General features: G+C 40.3%; 1 protein-coding gene across 7 annotated transcripts in view; it reads right to left on the reverse strand.

Moving 5' to 3' along the window:
- Positions 1-530: 530 nt before the first annotated feature.
- LOC116054745 (anoctamin-4) overlaps positions 531-21,081 on the reverse strand; it is a 67,839-nt gene continuing 47,288 nt past the window's right edge. For 3 of the 7 annotated variants that reach the window (XM_035996216.1, XM_035996218.1, XM_035996221.1), the window contains 14 exons: positions 20,288-20,370; positions 17,502-17,771; positions 17,170-17,310; positions 15,210-15,374; positions 14,214-14,250; positions 13,977-14,088; positions 12,888-12,945; positions 10,849-10,946; positions 10,559-10,701; positions 8,448-8,600; positions 8,204-8,351; positions 7,205-7,324; positions 5,440-5,545; positions 531-2,705 (listed from right to left, as the gene is read on the reverse strand). In XM_035996216.1, the coding sequence (XP_035852109.1) occupies positions 2,514-2,705; positions 5,440-5,545; positions 7,205-7,324; positions 8,204-8,351; positions 8,448-8,600; positions 10,559-10,701; positions 10,849-10,946; positions 12,888-12,945; positions 13,977-14,088; positions 14,214-14,250; positions 15,210-15,374; positions 17,170-17,310; positions 17,502-17,771; positions 20,288-20,370 (1,826 nt within the window). In that variant the 3' untranslated portion in view covers positions 531-2,513. The remainder of the gene's footprint in view (positions 2,706-5,439; positions 5,546-7,204; positions 7,325-8,203; positions 8,352-8,447; positions 8,601-10,558; positions 10,702-10,848; positions 10,947-12,887; positions 12,946-13,976; positions 14,089-14,213; positions 14,251-15,209; positions 15,375-17,169; positions 17,311-17,501; positions 17,772-20,287; positions 20,371-21,081) is intronic. The other 4 variants (XM_035996220.1, XM_031306451.2, XM_035996217.1 and 1 more) reach the window with 3 other exon arrangements.

Below are 21,081 nucleotides of genomic sequence, written 5' to 3' on the forward strand. Positions count from 1 at the left end.
CCTAACCTTAACCATCCCAACTAAATGCCTAACCTTAACCCTTACCCTCACCCTAACCATAACCTAATTCTAACCCTAATCCTAAAACCAAGTCTTAACCCTCAAACAGACCTTTAACCTTGTGGGGTCCAGCATTTTGGGCCCCACAAGGCTATGCAGACCCCACAAGTATACTGTATTCCCCGGTTTTTGGACCCCACGAATATAGTAAAACAAGCACACACACACACACACACACACACACACACACACACACACACACACACAAAGGCTAATTTAAAAACATTTTATTGAGCTATTTACCTCAAACAAATTCAGACTTAATTGCCTTGTCACTGTTTAAATATTTGTACATCTGCAGAATTCTGCGTCCGCAGATTCCGTGTGGCCCTGCTCATGACTGAGGGATTATTTTTGTATTAGTCTATACATTGTTTTTTTAATCCTGCATACTGTACATTTAAGCTCAAATACGTCTTCACGCTATAACTCTCATTTCAATACATTTCATTGCTTACTTATATATTTTGCCCTTTTCTATTATTCCAACTCTTCATACTCCTTCAGCTGCTGCTTTTATACAAAGTTAAGCCAGCGATGCAGTTTAGCTCCCAGCCATTTTTTTTTAAGCGATGCTGTTCAGCTACCTGCTATACATGAAGCAATGCAGCCCAGCTTTTCAAGCAATGCAGATTAGCTTCTGACTGTCCATCAGTCAGGTTTTCAGCAGCCAGCAATCCCACCGCAATCTCTCCAGAAATTGCATTCTCTAGCTTTTTTATTGCACTACACTATAGCAGAGCTGATGGCCTGACATTCATTTAAATATCTTTATTTACAATAAAGCAATATGTGAACTCCTCAAATGAGGAGAAATGTAAACAGGGTTTGTCATTCAGTAAGCTCGGTTAGAGTTATTTCTCTCGTCTAAAACCAGAAATCCGTAAAACTTTAGTCTTGCTTGAAATCTACATTCAGGATCTGAAGACATACGCTGTTGAGAGTCCAAAGTGGTAGAAACTATCTGGAGAGAAAAAGAAAGAAAAAAAACGTAGCAAAACCCACTGTCAAATGTTCAAGAGGACATCCATTATGAATGCAGACACAATGGGCCCTGTGTACACTGTGTGGCCCTGCTGGGTGCAGTTCATCTACTGTCCACTAGGAGGTGCTGGTCTGACATGGCAGGAGGAAGGTATGAGGGTCCAGTATCATGCAGGAAACCCAGCGCTCCTCTCCTTCCTCCACTGTGCAGTGAAAACCAAACACCAGCTGATAACCTGGGAATAAGAGAAACTATATGGTAAGGCCTGTTAACACTGGGAAACATACAGCGTTACACTTGAAATGTTTTCATTTGAATTTTTACACAGCTGAGGTCTTAGGATGCAACAACTCTGAAAGGCACAACTATATACATTTTCCTTTAAACACATATTTTTTTTTTGCTTTCCTTTGTTCTAACTTGATTTTGGCATCTTAAAATCTATTTTAAATTGTTTTAAACAATTCTAGCATGAATTCAGTAGCTTTGATATGTTTTACAAGGTAAAATACCTCGATTTAATGTTTAAAATGTTAATTATTTGTGGACTCAAGCTGAAAAGAGTTCCAAAACAGAATGCAAAACTTCTCTTTAATGAACCTAACAACCTGATCTTAAAACATACTCATTCAGTCTTGACCGTTAGCTTTCGTTGCTATACCTCAAGCTTTCTGCTCTCGCATGGCACATACAAATAATGATAAAAGTGGCAAATTTAAAACGCACAATTCCTAGTAATGTTTTTGAAAAAAAGGGGTCCTTGATTTCAGACAGAGGTAGACAAAAGCAGACTTCTCATTTCTAGCCACCGGCCGTCGATTTTGTCAGCTGGAATGTCAGCTGTCGCTCTTGGATTTGATTTGCTATAGCTAGTTAGCAAATTAAGCTAACGTCGTCTCCACAAATTCAGATGAAAACCCTGTCTCTGATCAACTTTTTTCTCTTTTCCAGCTGACTTTTATCATCATTCATTATGTAAAAGAGGTCTTAAATATGCACTGTACGTGACACTGAACTAACAGACTGAGGCTAAATCTGCATGTCCCAGGAAAAAATTAAGTCATTAAGTTATAAGCCTGCGTCAATTGTACTAAATTGTACTTGAATTGTACTGTGAAGCTAGTTAGTCCTAATAGTCCTAGGAGCTTAACATATTCATATCTTTAAATACTATGTTTTCATTTTTAATTTTACAAGAGAAAAGGCTTTGGGTGAGCACTAATTGAGGTGTTAAAATTCAACGCTATCTTTGGTAACAGCGGCTGGGGTTTCTGGAGTGTAGCTTCCCCAAATCCAATAAGGTTCAGGACAGAGCTGCTAACGTTAGCCTAAAGTCTGATAGCTTCCAGGACCGAGTTCTGCACAGTGGGCAAATCCTGCAGATCAAACCCCACACAAGTCATGAACAGAGCTGAATAATCTCCTGTACAAACTGTTTCTGAATCTCCGGCTGTACCAGTTGGTGTATTCAGGGCCATTCCTTGTTTTGGACCCTGTCTTTGTTCTTCTTCTCGTTTTTCTCCTTCTGCAGTCTCTCCAACTCGGCCTCATACATCATCTCCTGGATCAGGTATTTCTCTCGGCGCATTCTATCCCGCAGGTCCTTGGGGAGGTCGGGGATCAGGTATGCGATCAGGGTTTTGATAGAAAAGACCATATGCTGGAAAAACAGTAGTAGTACGTTATTACAAATGCCAGAGCCATACCTCCACAATAAAAACAAAACAAATACTAAAGTGATAAGGGGGGAAACACTGAACAATACAAATTGAATCACTCACTGTGAGATGTCACAGTCAATGGTTAGTAATCAACTAGCTTTGAAAGGGAGTTTGATTGGTTTACAAAGTATATGAACATAGTTTGAGCTTCCATCTTGGGTTGAGCAGCGAAACCGTTCCTAAGCGATCGGTATCTACTGTACTGATTGACAACACAGATTTCGGTGGCACCTAAATGCCTGCGCTGCTCGCTGGTGCTCCGAAAAGGACTTTACAAGCAGCTGATACATCACTGCACGTGACGTAACATTACACTTGGCAGCAGGTAACATTAGCCTGCCGTTAGCGAGTAGCTGGCTTAAACGCAGTTAAAATGCTGACAGCAACAGTCTAACGTCAGTCTATGTCTGGCTGTATTTCACTCAACACTAGGACATACAACAGTCTGTAGCTAAAGACACAGAATAGACTAGCTGGTACCGTGGCCACTGTCGCTGACGGGACTTAATGGTGCATTCAATTGCACCTCATAAACTCATGGTGTATTAAAGTGCACTTTGAGAAACTCCAGCTGTTGTTTTTAAAGTACCCTTCTGCCATCTAATGGTTCTTTTCGTTGTTTAACAGCAATTGACTGTTGAGATAAATTATTATTACATTTTAAATAAATAATTTAAATTTGACCATAGCAATAAACAAGCCGTTCTTTAATGTTGTATTGTGCTCTTCTTCTTTTTTTTAAAGTATCGATTTAGGCACCGGACACTTTTTGAAACCCAACCCTACTTCCATCTATTGTGCAATTAAAAAAATGCAGGATAAGGACTATTTTTTCAAATGGTTGATGAAATGGCAAATGCCTCTTTTCTGTTCCTGTGTTTAACCAAGTGTGCTTTTTCATATTTCTCATTTTATGCCCAACAAAACAATTTTTTGTAGTCCTTTGGCTCATATGACAGTATATGACAGTAAAGCTGAAGCAAGTTGTTAGTAGCTATAGCTATAATGAAGCAATGCATCTATATCTATGTTATGCTTTAAAATTACCTTAACAGCAGCATATACTCATGTCTGAGAGGGAGAGGAAGTTCAGGATGACACTAGGTGATGTAATTAGTACAATGCTAACCCTAAACCAAAACAGTAAAGTTGCAGGCTTTAAAACCAAAGCAATGAGCTGTCAGATGCTAAAACACTATGTAGAGATTGTCTGTGTTCGTCACTACAAGAGACACCCGTCAACATTACACATGGTTATTTAAAATCATTAAGCGCAGGTTTAATTGTTTTTAAAAAGCGGCTTTCAGAAACATATTTTAAATGGGAATGAGTAACTTTGTGGACTCGGCTAAACAAGGTTAATTTGAACCACTGTGTAGCTGCTCGTTAGTGGAAGTGTGTGCACACGGCACTGAACTAAGGCTGCTGATAAAAGCTGAAGCAGGCCACAGATATCATGTAGTTTGGTGCAATCAGGGGAAAAATAGACAAAACAGGGGAGGCATAAATGTTCACAAACAGAATATCAAAAACCTTAAAGTGAACAGCACATGGTGAAGTGGGGTCTACTGCATTTTCTTTGTACATGAGAAACTCCCTAGTCTCAAGAACTGATTTCACCAAAAAGATTTATGTTGACATTTTGATGAGTTGAAATAAAACAAGTTGCTCCTGTCGAAATATTTGTCTTGCTAGTGGTACCAACTGGTATTCATAATCTAAATGATCTGTAGGGCTGTAACAAAAGATTATTGTCATTGTTGATTAATCTGTCTAATATTTTCTCAATTAATATGCAGAAAATTGAGAAAAATGTGGATCGAAGATATTCAGTTTACTGTCACAGAGGAGAGAAGAAACTAGAATAATATTCACATTTAAGAAGCTGGAATCAGAGAATTCTTTTACTTTTAATTCCAAAAAAATTAACTCAAACCGATTATTCGATGATGAAAATAGTTGGCGATTAATTTACTAGTTGACAATAATCTTTGCAGCTCTAATAATAATAATCTGTGTCCTCTCTGACAGACATGGATTTAAACCTTTCACACATGTACTGCAACCCTAAAATGAATTGGACACGAAAATGTCTGAATCAGTTGGTCCGGACATTAAACAGACTTTACCCTGCCAGCTCCCTAGTACAAAATGTCTGTGTAATGCCGGAAGAAAACAAACATCCAAGGGTGAAGAAGATGGGTCATTTACACAAAGACGGCAACGAAAATGTGTAACTGGAGAGACGAAATCTCAAAACATTTTTCTAAGAGAGTCAACTTGAGTTAATGTGGTGTAAAAGGTGATTTTAAACTAAAAAGCTAAAGCTCATATTGTTTTTCTTTACTAAATCCTTAAATCACTGAGGGCGTATAATAGTTCTGTCAGATAAGGGAGAATGTAATGTAAAAGAGAAACATTAAATAAATTGATCAAGTAAAATCCATCTTTGGTACAAAAGTATTGACAGAGAAAATAAATTCACTGCAGACCAGCAGACCTCTTTATTAGCTGTAAACAAATTAAAGCAAAATGTTATTGAAGATGTAGATGGGCATTAATGGGTGGAGACAGAAAGGTAAACAAAAAACATTGACAAAACAATATAAAAGAATCCATTTCCAAAGCCAGCTTGCTGTCTGGTGTCATTTGTCACAGATTAAAAACACTGACCTCGAACACAATGATGAATGCAAGCCGGGCCGCCAGGACATGCCAGAACTGAAGAGTGTATGCGTAGGGCTCGGCAGAGTCTGGAGGCTCCCTGTAGTCACGATACCTGGTGGGTCCAACACATGAATTCAAAGGTCATCCCAAAGTAGCAACAGCAAAGATTCTATATAACTGAAGGCATTACATGCTGTTTCAATGGTATGAAAACAGTACACACTTCCGGTCTCCTAAACAGGGCTGGTACCGATACCAATATTGTGACTTTGATACCGGTTCCTGAACAATACTTTTTTCAATACCAATTTTATAAAAATCTATTTTAACAAAGACGAAATTACAACATTACACATTACGGCACAAATCTTTTTATTTATTCACAGCTCCTACTACGTGAGCCCATCTCTGTGTAACGTAGAGTTTTTCCTGCCTGCCTCTACGACGTTGACAGCCAATCACAAACATTCTTAGATCTTGGTAGAAGCATGCTGCATGCTGACTGGCTCACTGACGCTGATGAGTTTTATTTCTCAGGTATTAAACTGTAGTATTGAATGAAGAGGCATTTTTCGATACTCCATACTAAGGAGGCAATTCGGTCGGTGCCTAAAAAGTATCGAATTCGGTGGCATCTTTTGAAAGTGTTATTTGAATAATATGTTGCATAATTTATTGATATTTTCTTTTGCTAACATTAGATATTTAGGCAGCTTAAAGCCATATTTAGCTTTACAAATTAGTTTTGTTAAGGCGTTCGCGAACGTTAGTTGACGTTAGCTTATCCATGTTGCCAGGTCACAGGCCAGGCCACAGGTCTTGAACTAAATTCTAATTGTCTAATTTGTCTGTCTAAAAAAAAAACAACACCATTTTAGTGTCAGAATGTTCGGGAGATATGTGGCTTTTAAGAAAATAGGTCCAATATTTACTTTGGTGAGTATGGGGCGAAATAATTGTACATAATCTGAGTTCACATTCACTTCTCCCATTGGAATCAATACACTCAGGACCTGCTGCTAGTCTCCTGAAGAGGCATGGCCGTGGTGAAACCCACGCGACAACGATACAGGAAATGACTCTGAATTGGGGTTCTACACCATCTCTGGTAGCACTCATGATATTGACTCATGTCATAATTCACCAATCAGTTCAGCTCAGGGTGCTGACACCATCTGTACGCATACAAGCAAAAACAAGTGTTAAATCTCATATCAAGCTTCCAAATAACTTGTGTACAAAATATGTTTTTAGCTTGAGGTTGTCTTCTGTATAATGTGATTTAGATTTTATGTGGAGCTCAGTAAGAGCCTGTGTGTTGGTTTAAGTGATAAATGAACACGCGCGCGCGCACACACACACACACACACACACACACACACACACACACACACACACGCTTAGGCAATCCATCCTGGGTTGCACAAATGCTTGCAGCCAAATCTTGTTAAATCCTGTTTCTTTTTTAGGCTTAACAGACACAAAAACTGTAATCGTGGCTCGGTAACAGAAAAAACATACCATTTGGTGACAGTTTACAGTGCATTTTTTAACAACAACTTGTTCTTAATGAGCACTGAACACTATTGTACACACACACACACACACCCTACCTGCAAAATTTGACAGCTTGTCCAAACAGCTCGGAGCCATTAGTCCTGTACTGTCACACACACACGCACACACACGCACGCACACACACACACGCACACACACACACACACACACACACACACACACACACACACACACACTCACTCACACGCCCTACCTGCAAAATTTGACAGCTTGTCCAAACAGCTCGGAGCCATTAGTCCTGTACTGTGATCTCCTCTCAAAGTCAGACACCCGGAATACTGAAAGACTGGCGTTGACATAACCCAGCATACACCTGAGAAACATGTAAGAAATCATTTTATTCAACATTTGCAGTATCTAAAACAGGAACAAAACTAGAAGAGTGCACTCAGTAGAGTGCAGATTTCCGCCAGGCTGCTAGGCTGCTGGGTCCAATAGTATGCAAGATTAGCTGCGGACAGACAAATACCCAAACGTACATACACGCACGCACACACACACACACACACACACACACACACACACACACACACGACCGAACACATGATATCGAGAGTCAAGAGTTCAGCTTGGAGGTTATATTTTCGGTTCAGTTTATCTGTGTGTTCGTCGGCAGGATTATGGAAAAATATTGGCACTATTTCCATCAAACTTGATTAGCTGGTATATTTCGGAGCAAAACCAAATCATGGTTACACGGATACACTCATTATTTATTTTAATGAACATTGCCAGGGTTTCCCCCAGAAAAGTTGTTTAGCCTGGTGGCTTTTTTTTTCACGAGGACCTGGCTTGGGCCAGTCCCAGACTGATGGAATAATTAAGATAGCGGCTGGTTTCTGTTATTGACGGAAATTTCAAAATTAAGAATTTAAAAAAGCTATAAGACATATTCCATAGGGCCCTACATTAAGTCAGAGCCAAATGGAGATTTGAAAATATGACTACGTCCAAGTTTCCAATCGTTTCAATAACGTCTTAAAATATATAATAACAATTTCCCCAGTGGCTTAGACCTGGTGGGGGGCAACTCAGGCCCAGTGGGCCACCAGGCTTGCAATACACTAGGGGGAAACACTGATTGGGATATGGGGCACGGCCTTGGCGATGGTCTGCGCTGTCCGAGAGCCCTTTAAGTTGGTGACTAATATTAACTACACTAAAACAAATGGACTGTTAAATCATCACTCACCCCTCCCCTGCTCGACCCTGACCAGCACAAGGTCCATACTTGTAGGCGTAAACAAGGCGAGGAATGAAGTCTGAGGTAACGGCGATGACAAAGGCGTTGGTGATGACGGACAAGATGCCGATGCCCTCCAGAATGCCATACCAGATCCCTGCCACAAACACACACAATTAGGCATGGCGTTATACCTAAGAACCATATAAAACAGGGAGGGGAACTTTAAAAAAGTACAACACAGTTAATTCACCTATGTCTTTGGCTTGTGAGGGCAGAGGTCGCCGCCACTGTGTGACAAACTTGTAGGCGTCCAAACGAATCTCGATGACGTTGTTGAGCAGCGCTAAGAGAGGGGCCAGAGGGAATGCTGCCACAAAGATGGTGGTGAAGCCAAACTGTAGAACTGAAACAAACACAAAAAACATTTCCGGCATTGCTCCATTGCCGCCGGAAATTCCACCGGATGTCCCTCATTTCGGCCGGATGTCCGTCACCTTCCTCTTTCTTTGTGTTGGCATTCTAAACTCCAGTGGACTTCTGAGGACTATGGTTAACTGCTCCTCAGATCTCTGCAGGGTAAATTCAGACAGCTAGCTAGACTATCTGTCCAATCTGAGTTTTCTGTTGCACGACTAACACAACCTTTGAACGTACACATGTTCCACCAAAACAAGTTTCTTCCCGAGGCTATTTTGCAGAGGCACCGTTGCTCTGTCCGGAGCTTAGTGCCGCCCATGAAGATTGTGTTTGGTTTAAAGAAATGCCAATTAACCAGAGCATGTTTTTCTCCCATCCCAGACTGATATGTGGACTAGCCAGACCCTCCTCCCTCCAGTGCTGTGGAGGAAGGTCTGGCAATGCAAGTCTATGTTTCTGGCCAATTGAGTCCAATATTCCCTCTCCTTTTAGCTCTGTTTTCTCTCCATAAACCCCTGAGGGGAATATCTGGTTCTGCTAATTGCTCAAAAATGGCAAATAGCTAATTGCTAACTTTGTCTATCTGTTGTTTGGTGCTGGGCAGCTAGTGTACAGTGGGTTTATGAGAGCTGTTATGCTGAAAGCAGTAGCCTGCTGCATCTGAAAACAACTCATAGTAGTGACAGTGAACCAAAACAGTAAAGTTGCGATTTGGAAAAAACAGAAAAATAAGCTAAAATGCTAACAAAAAAAAATCATTAGTGCAGCTTTAACTTTTTAGTATAACCCACTCAGTCACAAATTTATGACATCATCACCCAAAATCACCCTTTTTTTTTAACTAAATCCTCAATTTGGCTATATGAATGTAGTTATGGTGCTGTTAGATTGCTGCTAGGCTGCCCCTTTAATACAGGTGCTGCCTCCCTTTGTGTGGGGCAAGAGGAGAGTTTTTTGTTGTTGTTTTTGAAAGACTGAACACCAACTATTTTGGCTTTGCTAAGCCTTTTTGTTAATAAAGGTAGACATTTACTTACACTAGGTTTTCTATATTTTCTTTATGTATAGTTCCTATATCAATTAACAAAGACAGAGAGTTGAAACAAGTGATTACTGGCCTGAGTACTGATCTCATTGGCCAGTTTGAACTGGAGAGGCGGGCGCTCATCCTTTGTGTGAGTAGAGTGAGAGAGAACTGACTGGAAGAGCAGCACCACAACTGTTTGAGCAGGATACAGAGGAGTTCCCTCTGTGATTTCTGCATCTACCAATTTTTCCCCAGCAAACCTTCCTGCTGGTGTGATGTTTTATCGTCCTTATGATTCCTCTGAGCTACAATGCACCTTACAAGAGCCAACAAATATAGATTGATGCAGAATATTTCGTGATAACATCTGTCTTATATCAATACATTTTGGACTTTACAACATGGAGTCATCAGAAATGTTTGGATCACACAAACCAGAAACAAATCTACGCAGCAACCACTGGAATCTCTACAAATAGTCTAACACTAATACTATTAGTGTAGCCTAATCTGTATATGCAACTCTGCAGAAATACTGGGTTAAAACAGAATGAATAGACATGCAAAAAAATAAAAGCTGCGCAGCATTCAAATGTTGATTTAGAGTTCAAATGTCAACGTCATGAATGAAGCTTCGGACTATTCGGTACAGCCCTTGAGCATGTGGAAAAACTCCCAGCCTAAATTTAATCCACAGCAAATCAGTGTCATGGTTACATAACATGCACTGCAGCTGCTGGGTCACAAAAAAAGTTTTATTGTTCAAAAACTTGTACTACGGTAGATTAAGCCGTGGAGTGCATGGAATAACCTTACACCTGATAGCTAAGGTTGGGGCACTTACATAGGTAAAGTTTTTACTATGTGTGCTAAACATGTAAAGAAAATGTATGACTTGCACTTCAGCTGCAACATACTCATTTCTAAGTATTCATCAAAGAGTCCGTAGGCATTCATTGGCTGTAGGTTGTAATCCCTCTCCCACTGTGGGAAGCTGGCCTTGGCTTTCTCTCCGTGCTCTCTCCTTAGCCTCCGCCGGGTCCACCAGTTCTGGATCAGCCTAGCAAAACAACAACAGAACAAACCACAACAGAAACAAGTGGATCTAATTTCATCTGCTATTACTCAGGAGTCAGGATAACAGTCGACTGGCACTATATCTGACTGAGGATATTACTTTAGTTTTTTTAATTGTTAAATAACTCACGGGTAGCCGAGCTCCATGAAATTGTTCCAGGTCTGTTTTAGCACCATGATGATCCCCATCTGCAGACAGAGGTCAATGAGACAGCCACTGGGGTGGCACTACAGAGAGGGAGAGAGAGAGAGAGAGAGAGAGAGAGAGAGAGAGAGAGAGAGAGAGAGAGAGAGAGAGAGAGAGAGAGCGAGGGAGCGAGAGAGAGAGAGAGAGAGAGAGAGAGAGAGAGAGAGAGAGAGAGAGAGACTCAAAGTCAAATCAAACTGTAGCCCTAGGTAACAATGGCACTCTGCATTGCTGTAGAAAAATTCATTCTTCGGACAGGTTTTGTAAGCATCGCTCACTGTGACTCAAATTTGTTATGTATGAATTTAGTGTGCTGTTTGATATACACTATTCTCCCACAGTGCTACTCAAAGCTGCAAAATCTTACAATACATTACAAACGATGTTGAAACAGCTCAAGAAAGATCTTAGAAAACCAAACAATAAGTATATACATTTTTGTTAAAATCATTTTGCTTTCTCTTTGTGAATTTTTAACTGGCAGAGATATTCCAAAAATGTACTTTGATTGACGTCCAACTGCACACATATTGTATAATTTCCTGTTATTACAGAGTGGTATCTTGATTTCTTGTACACAAACTGTATACTGACAAGATTGGTATATATTTCATACTGTGTACTAGAGCCCTGCGCGGGACATTTTTCTTGAGTCTTCTCCTGTCCTGCAGGAAAAACAGGTTATTTCACTATGTAGTATTAATAAATATATGCATACCTGTCAGTAATAAGTAGCAAAATTACGTTCCAGTGCACAATTACATTCTTACTAGTGCAATAAGGGCAAAGTGACATTGTATTCATTTATTTCACTTATTATTTTATAACGTGTTGTTGGCGGTGGTTTGTTTTAGGGCTGTCCCGATTATTTTTGTCATTGATTAATCTAACAATTCTTTTTTCGATTAGTCGATTAAATAAGTAAAAAACAATTATTTATATATTATTCTAAAGATTTTTGAACTGAACTTTGGCAAATCAGTACTTTTACTTAAGTACTTGACATAAAACTTAAAATGGCTATGACATGGATTTATTTCATCACTGGAGTAATATGCAGTTAAGATAATCACTGGCAAGGGAAACAAAGTGTCTCCCCTGAGCTCTGAGCAGCTTCTCCATTTCCTTTTTGCATTGCATTGTGGAAGAATAGTGTTGATCAACAACACAACCAAAAATCAAGTTTTTTTAGTATGTAGTATATGCTTTTTTGAGTACATGTCATTATGTTGTTTTTCTGATGTGAGCACACTACAAACTCTAGACCTGCTTCAAATTAGTTTGTTAAAAACTCACTGTGCTTCTGTGCATCTATTGGTCATCATTTTCATCTTTCTATATTCCATTGGTGGATTTTAAAGTGTGTCTTGTATTCGATTCCTAGCTTGAAATGGAATTGTTTTATAACATGTTGTAATTTTCTTCCTTCCAACATTATTATAAAGCCGTATACTGACACTTTATCTGCACTTTTGCAAGCAAGCAGATTGCAAGCGCAGGTCTTCGACACCAACATGACTTTATAATTAAATGTTTTGTTGTAAGCAAGAACACTTTTAAGACGTACCCATGCAGCTTTTATCAGCCTCACAAATGTTCATAAAAGCCACTAATCTCTCCGAGCACCATCGTGTTTCTACATGGCCCCAGAAGGCTGACTGAGGCCGCACTTGTACAGTACATGTCACATTACAGAGACTTTTTTTCCATTTCTATTTCAGCAGCCATGGAAACAACAAGTGGGGACACATAGCTCAGCACCTAAAAGTGCCAGCTCAGGCCTTTTGTCCCCTCAGACCACTTCAGTGTGTTCTTTCTCTGCATGTTTCCATAAGTACTGCTGGCAGTGACGCTCACTGCTGAGAGGGGTTAAATGCCTGTGCTTGGGCATGCAATAATAGTTTAATGTCCAATTTAGAAAAAACTTAGACCCATAATGCTTTGCTGTTATTCCCTTGCGGGAACGCAAAATAATTACTCACTTCTTCCAGTTTCCAGCGATTGATGAGGCGTAGATATGCACCGGGCCGGCCTGTAAATCTGTCAACCCGGGGGAAAAAACAGTAACTTTTAAAAATAAACTTGTTTTTCTTATGTCAGATGTCAGCTTAAATATCATGCAACATCAGCAGACCTTGCAATGGAGATGTGTTTAATATCTACTGTGACATATTGATATTTTCTGAGTTTTTTTTAATCATTAATTAAAAACAATGGAGATACAGTGTCACAAAAAAAAAATCAAATAGTGGACAAACTTGCCACACTGATGTCTTGGACTTGGATGCCATAAAACAATCTACTCTAGATTTTCTAATCACCATATTGAAAGGTTATACTCCTGGGTGGAGTTTTCTGGCACACATAACTGGTTAACTGAGTCAGTATTTCTTGTGGTGTGCCTCAAGGCTGTGTCTATTTGTCTATTGAAAAAATATAGTGTCCTGTTACACAGATGACACACACATCTACATTTGTATTTCATCCAAAGACTTCAGTTAATTCTTTTAGGGAATTAAATTTAGAAACACATTGCTTTACAGTGTTCTTATATTATGTCCCATAGTCTTGTATACTGCTCCAGTACATTACGTTCAGTGTCAACAAACGGCAAAACGCTTGAAAGTCTAAACTCAAAACTAAAATGTATTGTTGTTCATGAACATCATTAGAAAGAGAAACACAATGACTGTGTTGTATGTAACAGTGTCGTCTGCATACCCTAACCCTCCATCACCCTTAACCCAACCCCACTTTGCAAAACGCTTTGTTTGGATCTCAAAAGGCAGCAATGATCATGGGTATTTCCCTCCCCATTCCTCTGTGTACTTGCAGTAATGTTTTTGCTTTTAGGCTAGGCTACGAACACCAACTTAATGTTTTACAAGGGTCAATATTTAATGTTTTATTAGGCTATAACAAATGAAAACTGGGAGTTACGGGGGGAAAACAGGACAGGATTCCCAATTCAGGACAAGTGTTCGTAATTCCGGAATGTCCGAAATTTTTTCAGGGTGTCTGGTCACCCTACATGTTGTAATGTATTTGTGAGTTCTTTGGGACTTTCTCACCTTCCCAAGAAGAAGGCGATGTAGAAAGTTGAACTGTTGAGGTTGACGAACTGAAAAAGGAACATCTTGAGGGTGAAGCTGTTCTCCCACTCTGACTCTGTCCTCGGCTGTTCTGCGGTGGCACGGACAGAAAGCAGGATCGGTGACGTAAACTGAGAAATGTTCAGTACTGAGCCAACACCACTGTACAGTAATCAAATCTGCATCACCTTAGATCTGCCGGTGCAGTCAACTTACCTAAATTAGTGAGAAGAAGAGCAACCTTTTCATAGAGCTGGAACAAAATACAATGTCGGAGGCCATTAGTGAGGGAGGAAATTAAATTGATTGTAAATGTGTCATTGATTAAAGGGCCCCCATTATACTCATTTTATTTTACTAACATTACTTTATAAATATTGTTTAAGTAGTTCTACATTTTTATTCCCAACTTGTATGCATTTGTACATTCTTCTTTTATCTTTATTTTTTGAATATTTGTTCTTGTATTCTATCCTATTTATTATTTCTTGTATATTCTGTATGTGTGCTATGTCTGATATTTTGCTGCTGTAGCACTGAAAGTCTATCTTATCTAATTTTCAGCGTCATATTTGTACTGGGGGGTCTACTAGAATAGGTTTACATTCTCAGATTTTCAAAAACCACATTGTTTTTCATACTGCCTATTGCTACAGCGCCTCTTGGCCCACCTTCCCGTTAAAGCCCAGTCTGCTTGGATTGGTCAGCTGCCCCACTCAATTGTGATTGGTCAACCAAATTCAAATAAGCCACTGGGTGGGCTGGACTTGCTCAGGCAAGTTGAAGTTCATACAACTTTATCCCAGAAGAGCAATTCCGTTATAACAGTCTACAGACCCAAAAACATTTACACATAAACACATTAAAAGTAGGTTGGCATTGTCAATCAGTGACATCCTCTAATTGAGGAATTTCAAACAGGAATGTGGGCGAGGCGTTTTAGGCAGTTGAGAAAAAGTGCTGTCTGGGTTTTTTTTGTACTTTATACATATATTACATACACAAAACACTACATAATACACTAAAAGATGGGAAAATCCAAAAAGCATAATAGGGGCTCTTTAAAAACAGCCTATAGAAAGCACATAAATGTAGTCTTTACATGTAGATAAACAACATCCTGTATTTTTGTGTCGTGGTTGTGATGTGTTCTGATTGTCACATAGCGCTTCCCCCGTGCACCACTGCTGCTGACGGGCAGCACACACTCACCACGTTGAGGAGCATGATCATGCAGAAGTTGATGCAGACTGCCGTTCCCGTGGTCGCCACCTGAGAGTTGTTCCTGATCAGAGCCCAGCCGAAGGCGGCGAAGGTGCTGACGGTGATCACGCGGTAAATGACGATGCCGAACACAGCAGCGATCACCACCAATATCTGTGACATCAGAGTGTTAGGTTGAGCGGTGTGTGCTTTGGTATTGATATTAGTAGCATGGATGTATTATATTGACTGGACCGTGGATCCCAAAATGGCGCCTATTCATGTCAATGGAGTTGCTCGCCTCGCGCAGTGGTTCTCAACCTGCGGGTCGAGAGATCATTTCTGGGGGTTGCCAGATGGTTGAGGAGAAAAAGAATGAAATAACATACTGTATTCTAGACTGGGGAATGACTTCACACATTACTGTGTGAGTTTGGTATATTTTGATTGAATTGAGAACAGTCAACCGTCTGGGCAAGCCGTTCGTAGCTAGCAGCTTTTGCTGACTGGAGATAAGCCCACACACAACTCCCTGCCAGCCAGCCTTTTCTTTCTAATGCACACTTTATTTTAGGAAATGAACTCACCCTAGACACGCCAAGAACCAAACTGTCACTCTAGTAACAATAGTGACATGCAAAAATACCACTACGAACAATAACAATAAATATTAACACTAGATTGCACTTGCACTGTAACAATTTGTCATCAAATGCAGTCTTATCAATATGATGGAAGATAAGACAAAATAAAATAAGTTTAAAACAGTTAACACATTTAGTAATGGGTTTGTTTATACAGAGTTTGTTAAACTGGCTCCTATGCAAACAAATGGATGTTTGACATGATGGATTGCTAACAAAGGCAAGAGAGGCAATTTGCAAAATCTACAATCAAGAAATGTGGTGACATGACTTTTCATCAACGCTTGTGCATCCCTGAGAGGACAAAAACTGCCAAAAACTGCCATTAAAAAAACTGCCAAACAATGTATTCATATTGTTTTCCACTTTCACAGTTTTTAACCAACTTCAGTCCTGATCATCACTAAAAAATATTCATTCCTTTTTAGAATTGTAACCCTTTAAATGCCAGATTGTTTACATAACGCCGCTGCCACTAAACTGAATTATTTTGCGTATACTCAACTCATTTTCCTGAATGGATTCATATGATATCATACGATAACTTATGCACACCAATTTGTATGATATCCTACGAAATTGCCCAACCGGCAGTTGGTCACGTGACGACCGGTCACATGACAGTTACATTTAGCCAATAAAAGGTGACTGAAAGCCGGAAACAGAGCACTGTGAGCTGTTGGTTGTTTCAGCCGTTGTTGCAGTTGAGTTTAGCCGACAAAAGGTGACCGTCATGCAGCGACGGCAGTTAAGTTTAGACACCAAAACAACTAGGGGGAGTTTTTCCCCACAGTCTGGGATATATCAATGATTAACAACAACATTGATTTGATGCATTGCATCAAACACTGAGTGGGCCATAATACAGCAGCAATGCCCCGAGCGGAAACCAGGAAAATATGTATTTGTCCCATAAGGCAAACATTAGAAAATGGCTCAATCTGGTGGAAAATAGTAAAAACTACAACTTTGAAGCCAGGGATCTAGACTGAAATCCTGATATAATAGAATGCATGATGTTATGCTGTAATGGCCGTGAGATCAACAATTGTGGTTTTAATGAGTTTCAATGGTGACATTTTTGTATTTTGACTACACTGTTTATTATAGACTTATTATAGGAGCTAAAGTTGAACTTCCAAATTTTGAAGAAAAAAAAACTTACACCTTAGCCAAAATGTCTACCACATGCATTAACTCTGCCACAAATGTCCCTAGTGAGACGTAAAGGTTAACATACAGTAATTAAGTGTCTAAGACAGAATAAATAAAAAGATGAGAGTGGCACACCTGCTACTTGCCATTTATTTAGCCCAGAAACTCACCATGAAGAAGATCCCGGATGCTGAGACGATGAGGCGACTGTATTTGTCAGTGAAATCCTGGTAAGGTTCAGGCTTTCCAGATATGGGGTTCATCCTCTCCTTCTTGGAGTATTTGGCCTCAAACTGGGGGCGTATTTCGTCCTGAAAGACAAAAGGACAAGAGACACATGAGCAGGGAATGGAAAGGGCTTCACAAACTCTGATTAGGTCAGCTAATATCAGCTAGTTCAATCAGGAGAGTCAAGTGAATGAAATAAAGATTAATGTTTATTATAAGAGATATGTGATATATTTAAGTCTTGGCAGAAAAGTCTTTGGTGCTTAGACTCTACAGGGAAATTTGTAAGTGAGGGGCGTCTGCCCTGAGCAGCAGCACGATAAATCCCCCCATGGAGTCCAGACACTGGTGGTGGTGGTGGCTGATGATTCTGATGAGGCTCATAGGCTGAAGAGGCTGATGGAGCTGATGAAGCTGATGAATCTGATGAATCTGATGAATCTGATGAATCTGATGATGAATCTGATGAATCGGCGAAGACTGGCGGTGACGGGGAGATGGAGGTGCGCTTTGCCATTTGCGACGAATCGCACTGAAACGACAGCTGACAGCAACAGAGAGAACAGATTTCAATAGCGGAACAGCCGCGAACGTACCGCGCGCATTACACGGCATGAATGTACTAAAGGAAGAGAGAGAATCATTTTTTTTAAGAGTCAGCAGCAGGGTGATAGGCGAACGATGTAGGTGTGTCACTGTGCTAATGGATAGATGAGATCAGCTGATAAGAACAGCTGATATCATGACTGACAGCCCCAGACCATAGACTGTAAAAATAGTGGACTTGATAGTGGTTTGTTGACTGCTGTTTTGAAGCCTCAAGTTTGGCAATATGGCCGTTGCCATCTTGGTTTTTTGAAACCGGACGTGACGATTTTTGGATAAGAGGGTGGAGCTGGGGAGAATTACGTTACCAAGCCAGTGTTATTTATGTCCGCAAAGGTGCTGCGCTAGGCTAAATGCTAAAGGGGGAAAGTTGTAGATTTTCAACACTTCTGAAGCGAGTCATCCAGTGGAGATTTACCGGAGGGTAAACACAGGCCTCCGGGTACTGGCGTCATTAATCTGCATGTACGGCAGAACAGAAAATTTCCTCTTAAATTTTCCCTTAAGTTACCAGCTAACGTTAGCAGTAGCTAGCTAGCTTGTTTGGCAGAACTCTGACCAAGACATTTTTATGCAACCAAAACGTTCCAATCAACTTTGATGAAGTGAAAAAACACAATGAGGGTCAAAGTTTAAGATGAAAACACGCAGAACACCTATTTTAATGTCAACAGCTATTTTAATGTACACAGTGCCATAATTGACAGTTCGGCTTGTAGACACACCCTAAAGCATCTCATGCTTTATCGTCAATTTAAAAAAAAAAAAATGGGACCATAATTTACAAAATGAACATCATGTTGTATTGAAACTAGCGATTGAGACCTTAAACTCATGAAAATGTTTACTGAAGTAATAAATCAAGTGAGAAGTAGAGGAATCCCACAGCAGACTTCTTTTTGCAATCAGTGGAGCCGTCCCCTGCTGTTAGTTAGATAGAATCCAGGTTTAAGGCACTTCCGCATTTGCTTCACTTTTCAGACCCGGAAGCTTCGTCCATTATTTTTACAGTCTATGGACCAGAAGGGACAGCAAAGAAATAATGAGCATATGCATGGGAGGAGTAAATGGCAGGAATGCATGAGAAATAAAACTACAGGCCTAAGGATGCAAAATGATAGTCTTCCTGACTGATCTCATGCTATAGCTTCTGTTCTGGTTCAAAACCCAGAATCATTAGAGTTTATTATCGATGTATTATCTTCTTTTCCGTACAAAGCAGACTAAGACTCTGAGTCACTTCACACGCACAAACAGCAGTCTTTCAAAGAACCCGTTTACCAGTTTGGGTATGATTGACAGACGAGGGTTGGAAGTGGATCCATAAGACAGGCATGAATGTTTAAACCCACTAAACGTTCTGACAAAACCAAATGGCAGTATGCCAACTGTGTAGGGGTCTGAGTTTGTAAGAGCATTCATCATACAAGTGTTAAATTTGTACATTTTCAGTGAATCATGAAATGCTTCGAGAGAGACTCCCTTAGGGCAGGCTCTTTAGTACAACAGTCCCACCTTTTAAATACATGCCTGCAGGCTAGAATAGACTAAAAAAAAATGTGAGTAGGCAAACATTTCTCAAGGGCAGAGCTACTATGAAGGCAGACATATTGTCAACGTTTAGGGCAAAGCCAAAGAGTAACAAGTTAGCTACATTAAACTATGAGAAAGAACTAAAAACCGACTAAAAAGAAAAAGAAAAATGACAGCGACTTTGTTTTTCACTCTTTAGGTTTATTCTCACTGCATCGTTTTCACACCAGCCTTGTTTAGTTCGGTTGAATCGAACCCTGAAGCGCTGAACCCCTTGGTGCGGTTCGTTTGAGCACGTGTAGACACAGCAATCGTACTCAGGTGAGAACTAAAACAATCGGGACCCCGTCTGGTTACAAACAAACTCTGGTGCACTTCGGTGTGGTTCGTTTGTGATGAGAACACGATCAGACCTCAATCCGACCCAAATACCAGTGTACTCCGCAGGTTTAAGCTAAACGGCTCCCGTAGTCAGTTGTGCTTTGCAATCTGCGATGCTGCAGAGCATGCAAACTGTAGCAGCTTGCAATGTTTCTCTCACAGTCAAACACCCGCAGAGCAGACGTAGTAACGTAGTAACGTTGCTAGCGAAACAATGTCTGGATTTGTCTGGTTTGACTATGTAGATACTAGAAATATGCACTAGTCCAGAACACAGGAGCGTCTTCCTGTATTTACTTTCTTGCTCCCTCCCCAGACAGATCTGACCAATAAGCGGAGGGAACATTCTTGCATAGTTTGTAGTGATGCATTTGCCGTGTGAAACGAAACCGAACCAAAGGGAAAACGTTCCAAGTTTACAAACTCATCAACTGATTCAGACAAGAGCAAACGAACTATAGGTGTGAAGATGCCCTAAAACTAAAAGGGAGCAGATTAGCTGCAGATACCGAAATACAATGACCACATGAAGTACTTCACCTCCTCTTCCTCCCAGTCGATGAGGTCCCAGTCGTATGCGAGGACAGCTCTGCGCCTTTTCCAGAACTCCAGGAAGACCGTTGCTGAAACACACGAAGCAAACCATGTTAGATTAACAGTCCCTCCAGAAAAATGCGATTATGCATAATTAGCCAAAGTCTGCATATTTATGCGTTGGGCGGTGCACTTTCGCCGCATAAATTGCCAATTTCCGCGCAAAATATGCAGGGCTTGCATGATTTCATAATCCCCACATTTTCATTGCAAAAAAGTCACATATATCTTAGCAGAAAGTTGAAAAATGTTGCGTTTACTTCACACAAGAGCAGCCATTTTCCCCTGTTGCCATGGGAACGTTATGAAGTGACGTAATTACGCAACGTGAACATCATCGAAAAGCTGCAAACCCCGCGATGAAGCCATGATGAAACCGCAGTTTTTGCAAGTTCCCACAATTTCATCGCATAAAATTGCATAAATATCCCGCATATTCCATCGCATTTTTTAAGAAAACGCATCAATCAAGGATTTTTGCCCGCAACAATCACAAAAAAACTCGGCATTTTTCTGGAAGGACTGGATTAAACCCTTTTTACAGGGGATTAGCATCCTCCTGGTTGTGTGCATTTGGGGTAATTGCAAGGCCTCTGTACAGTTTTATCTATTTTTTGTCGATATTGTTAATACAAAAATATTGATTAGTGCAGCTTTAACCTGGCACAATAGCTGCACCCTGGACAAAAGGTGAGAATATGTAACTGAAGTCGCACTGTGGATCGTTGAGAAACGTGCAG

This window comes from Sander lucioperca, chromosome 20 (genome assembly GCF_008315115.2).
Source record: "Sander lucioperca isolate FBNREF2018 chromosome 20, SLUC_FBN_1.2, whole genome shotgun sequence".
NCBI classification, from domain to species: Eukaryota; Metazoa; Chordata; class Actinopteri; order Perciformes; family Percidae; genus Sander; species Sander lucioperca.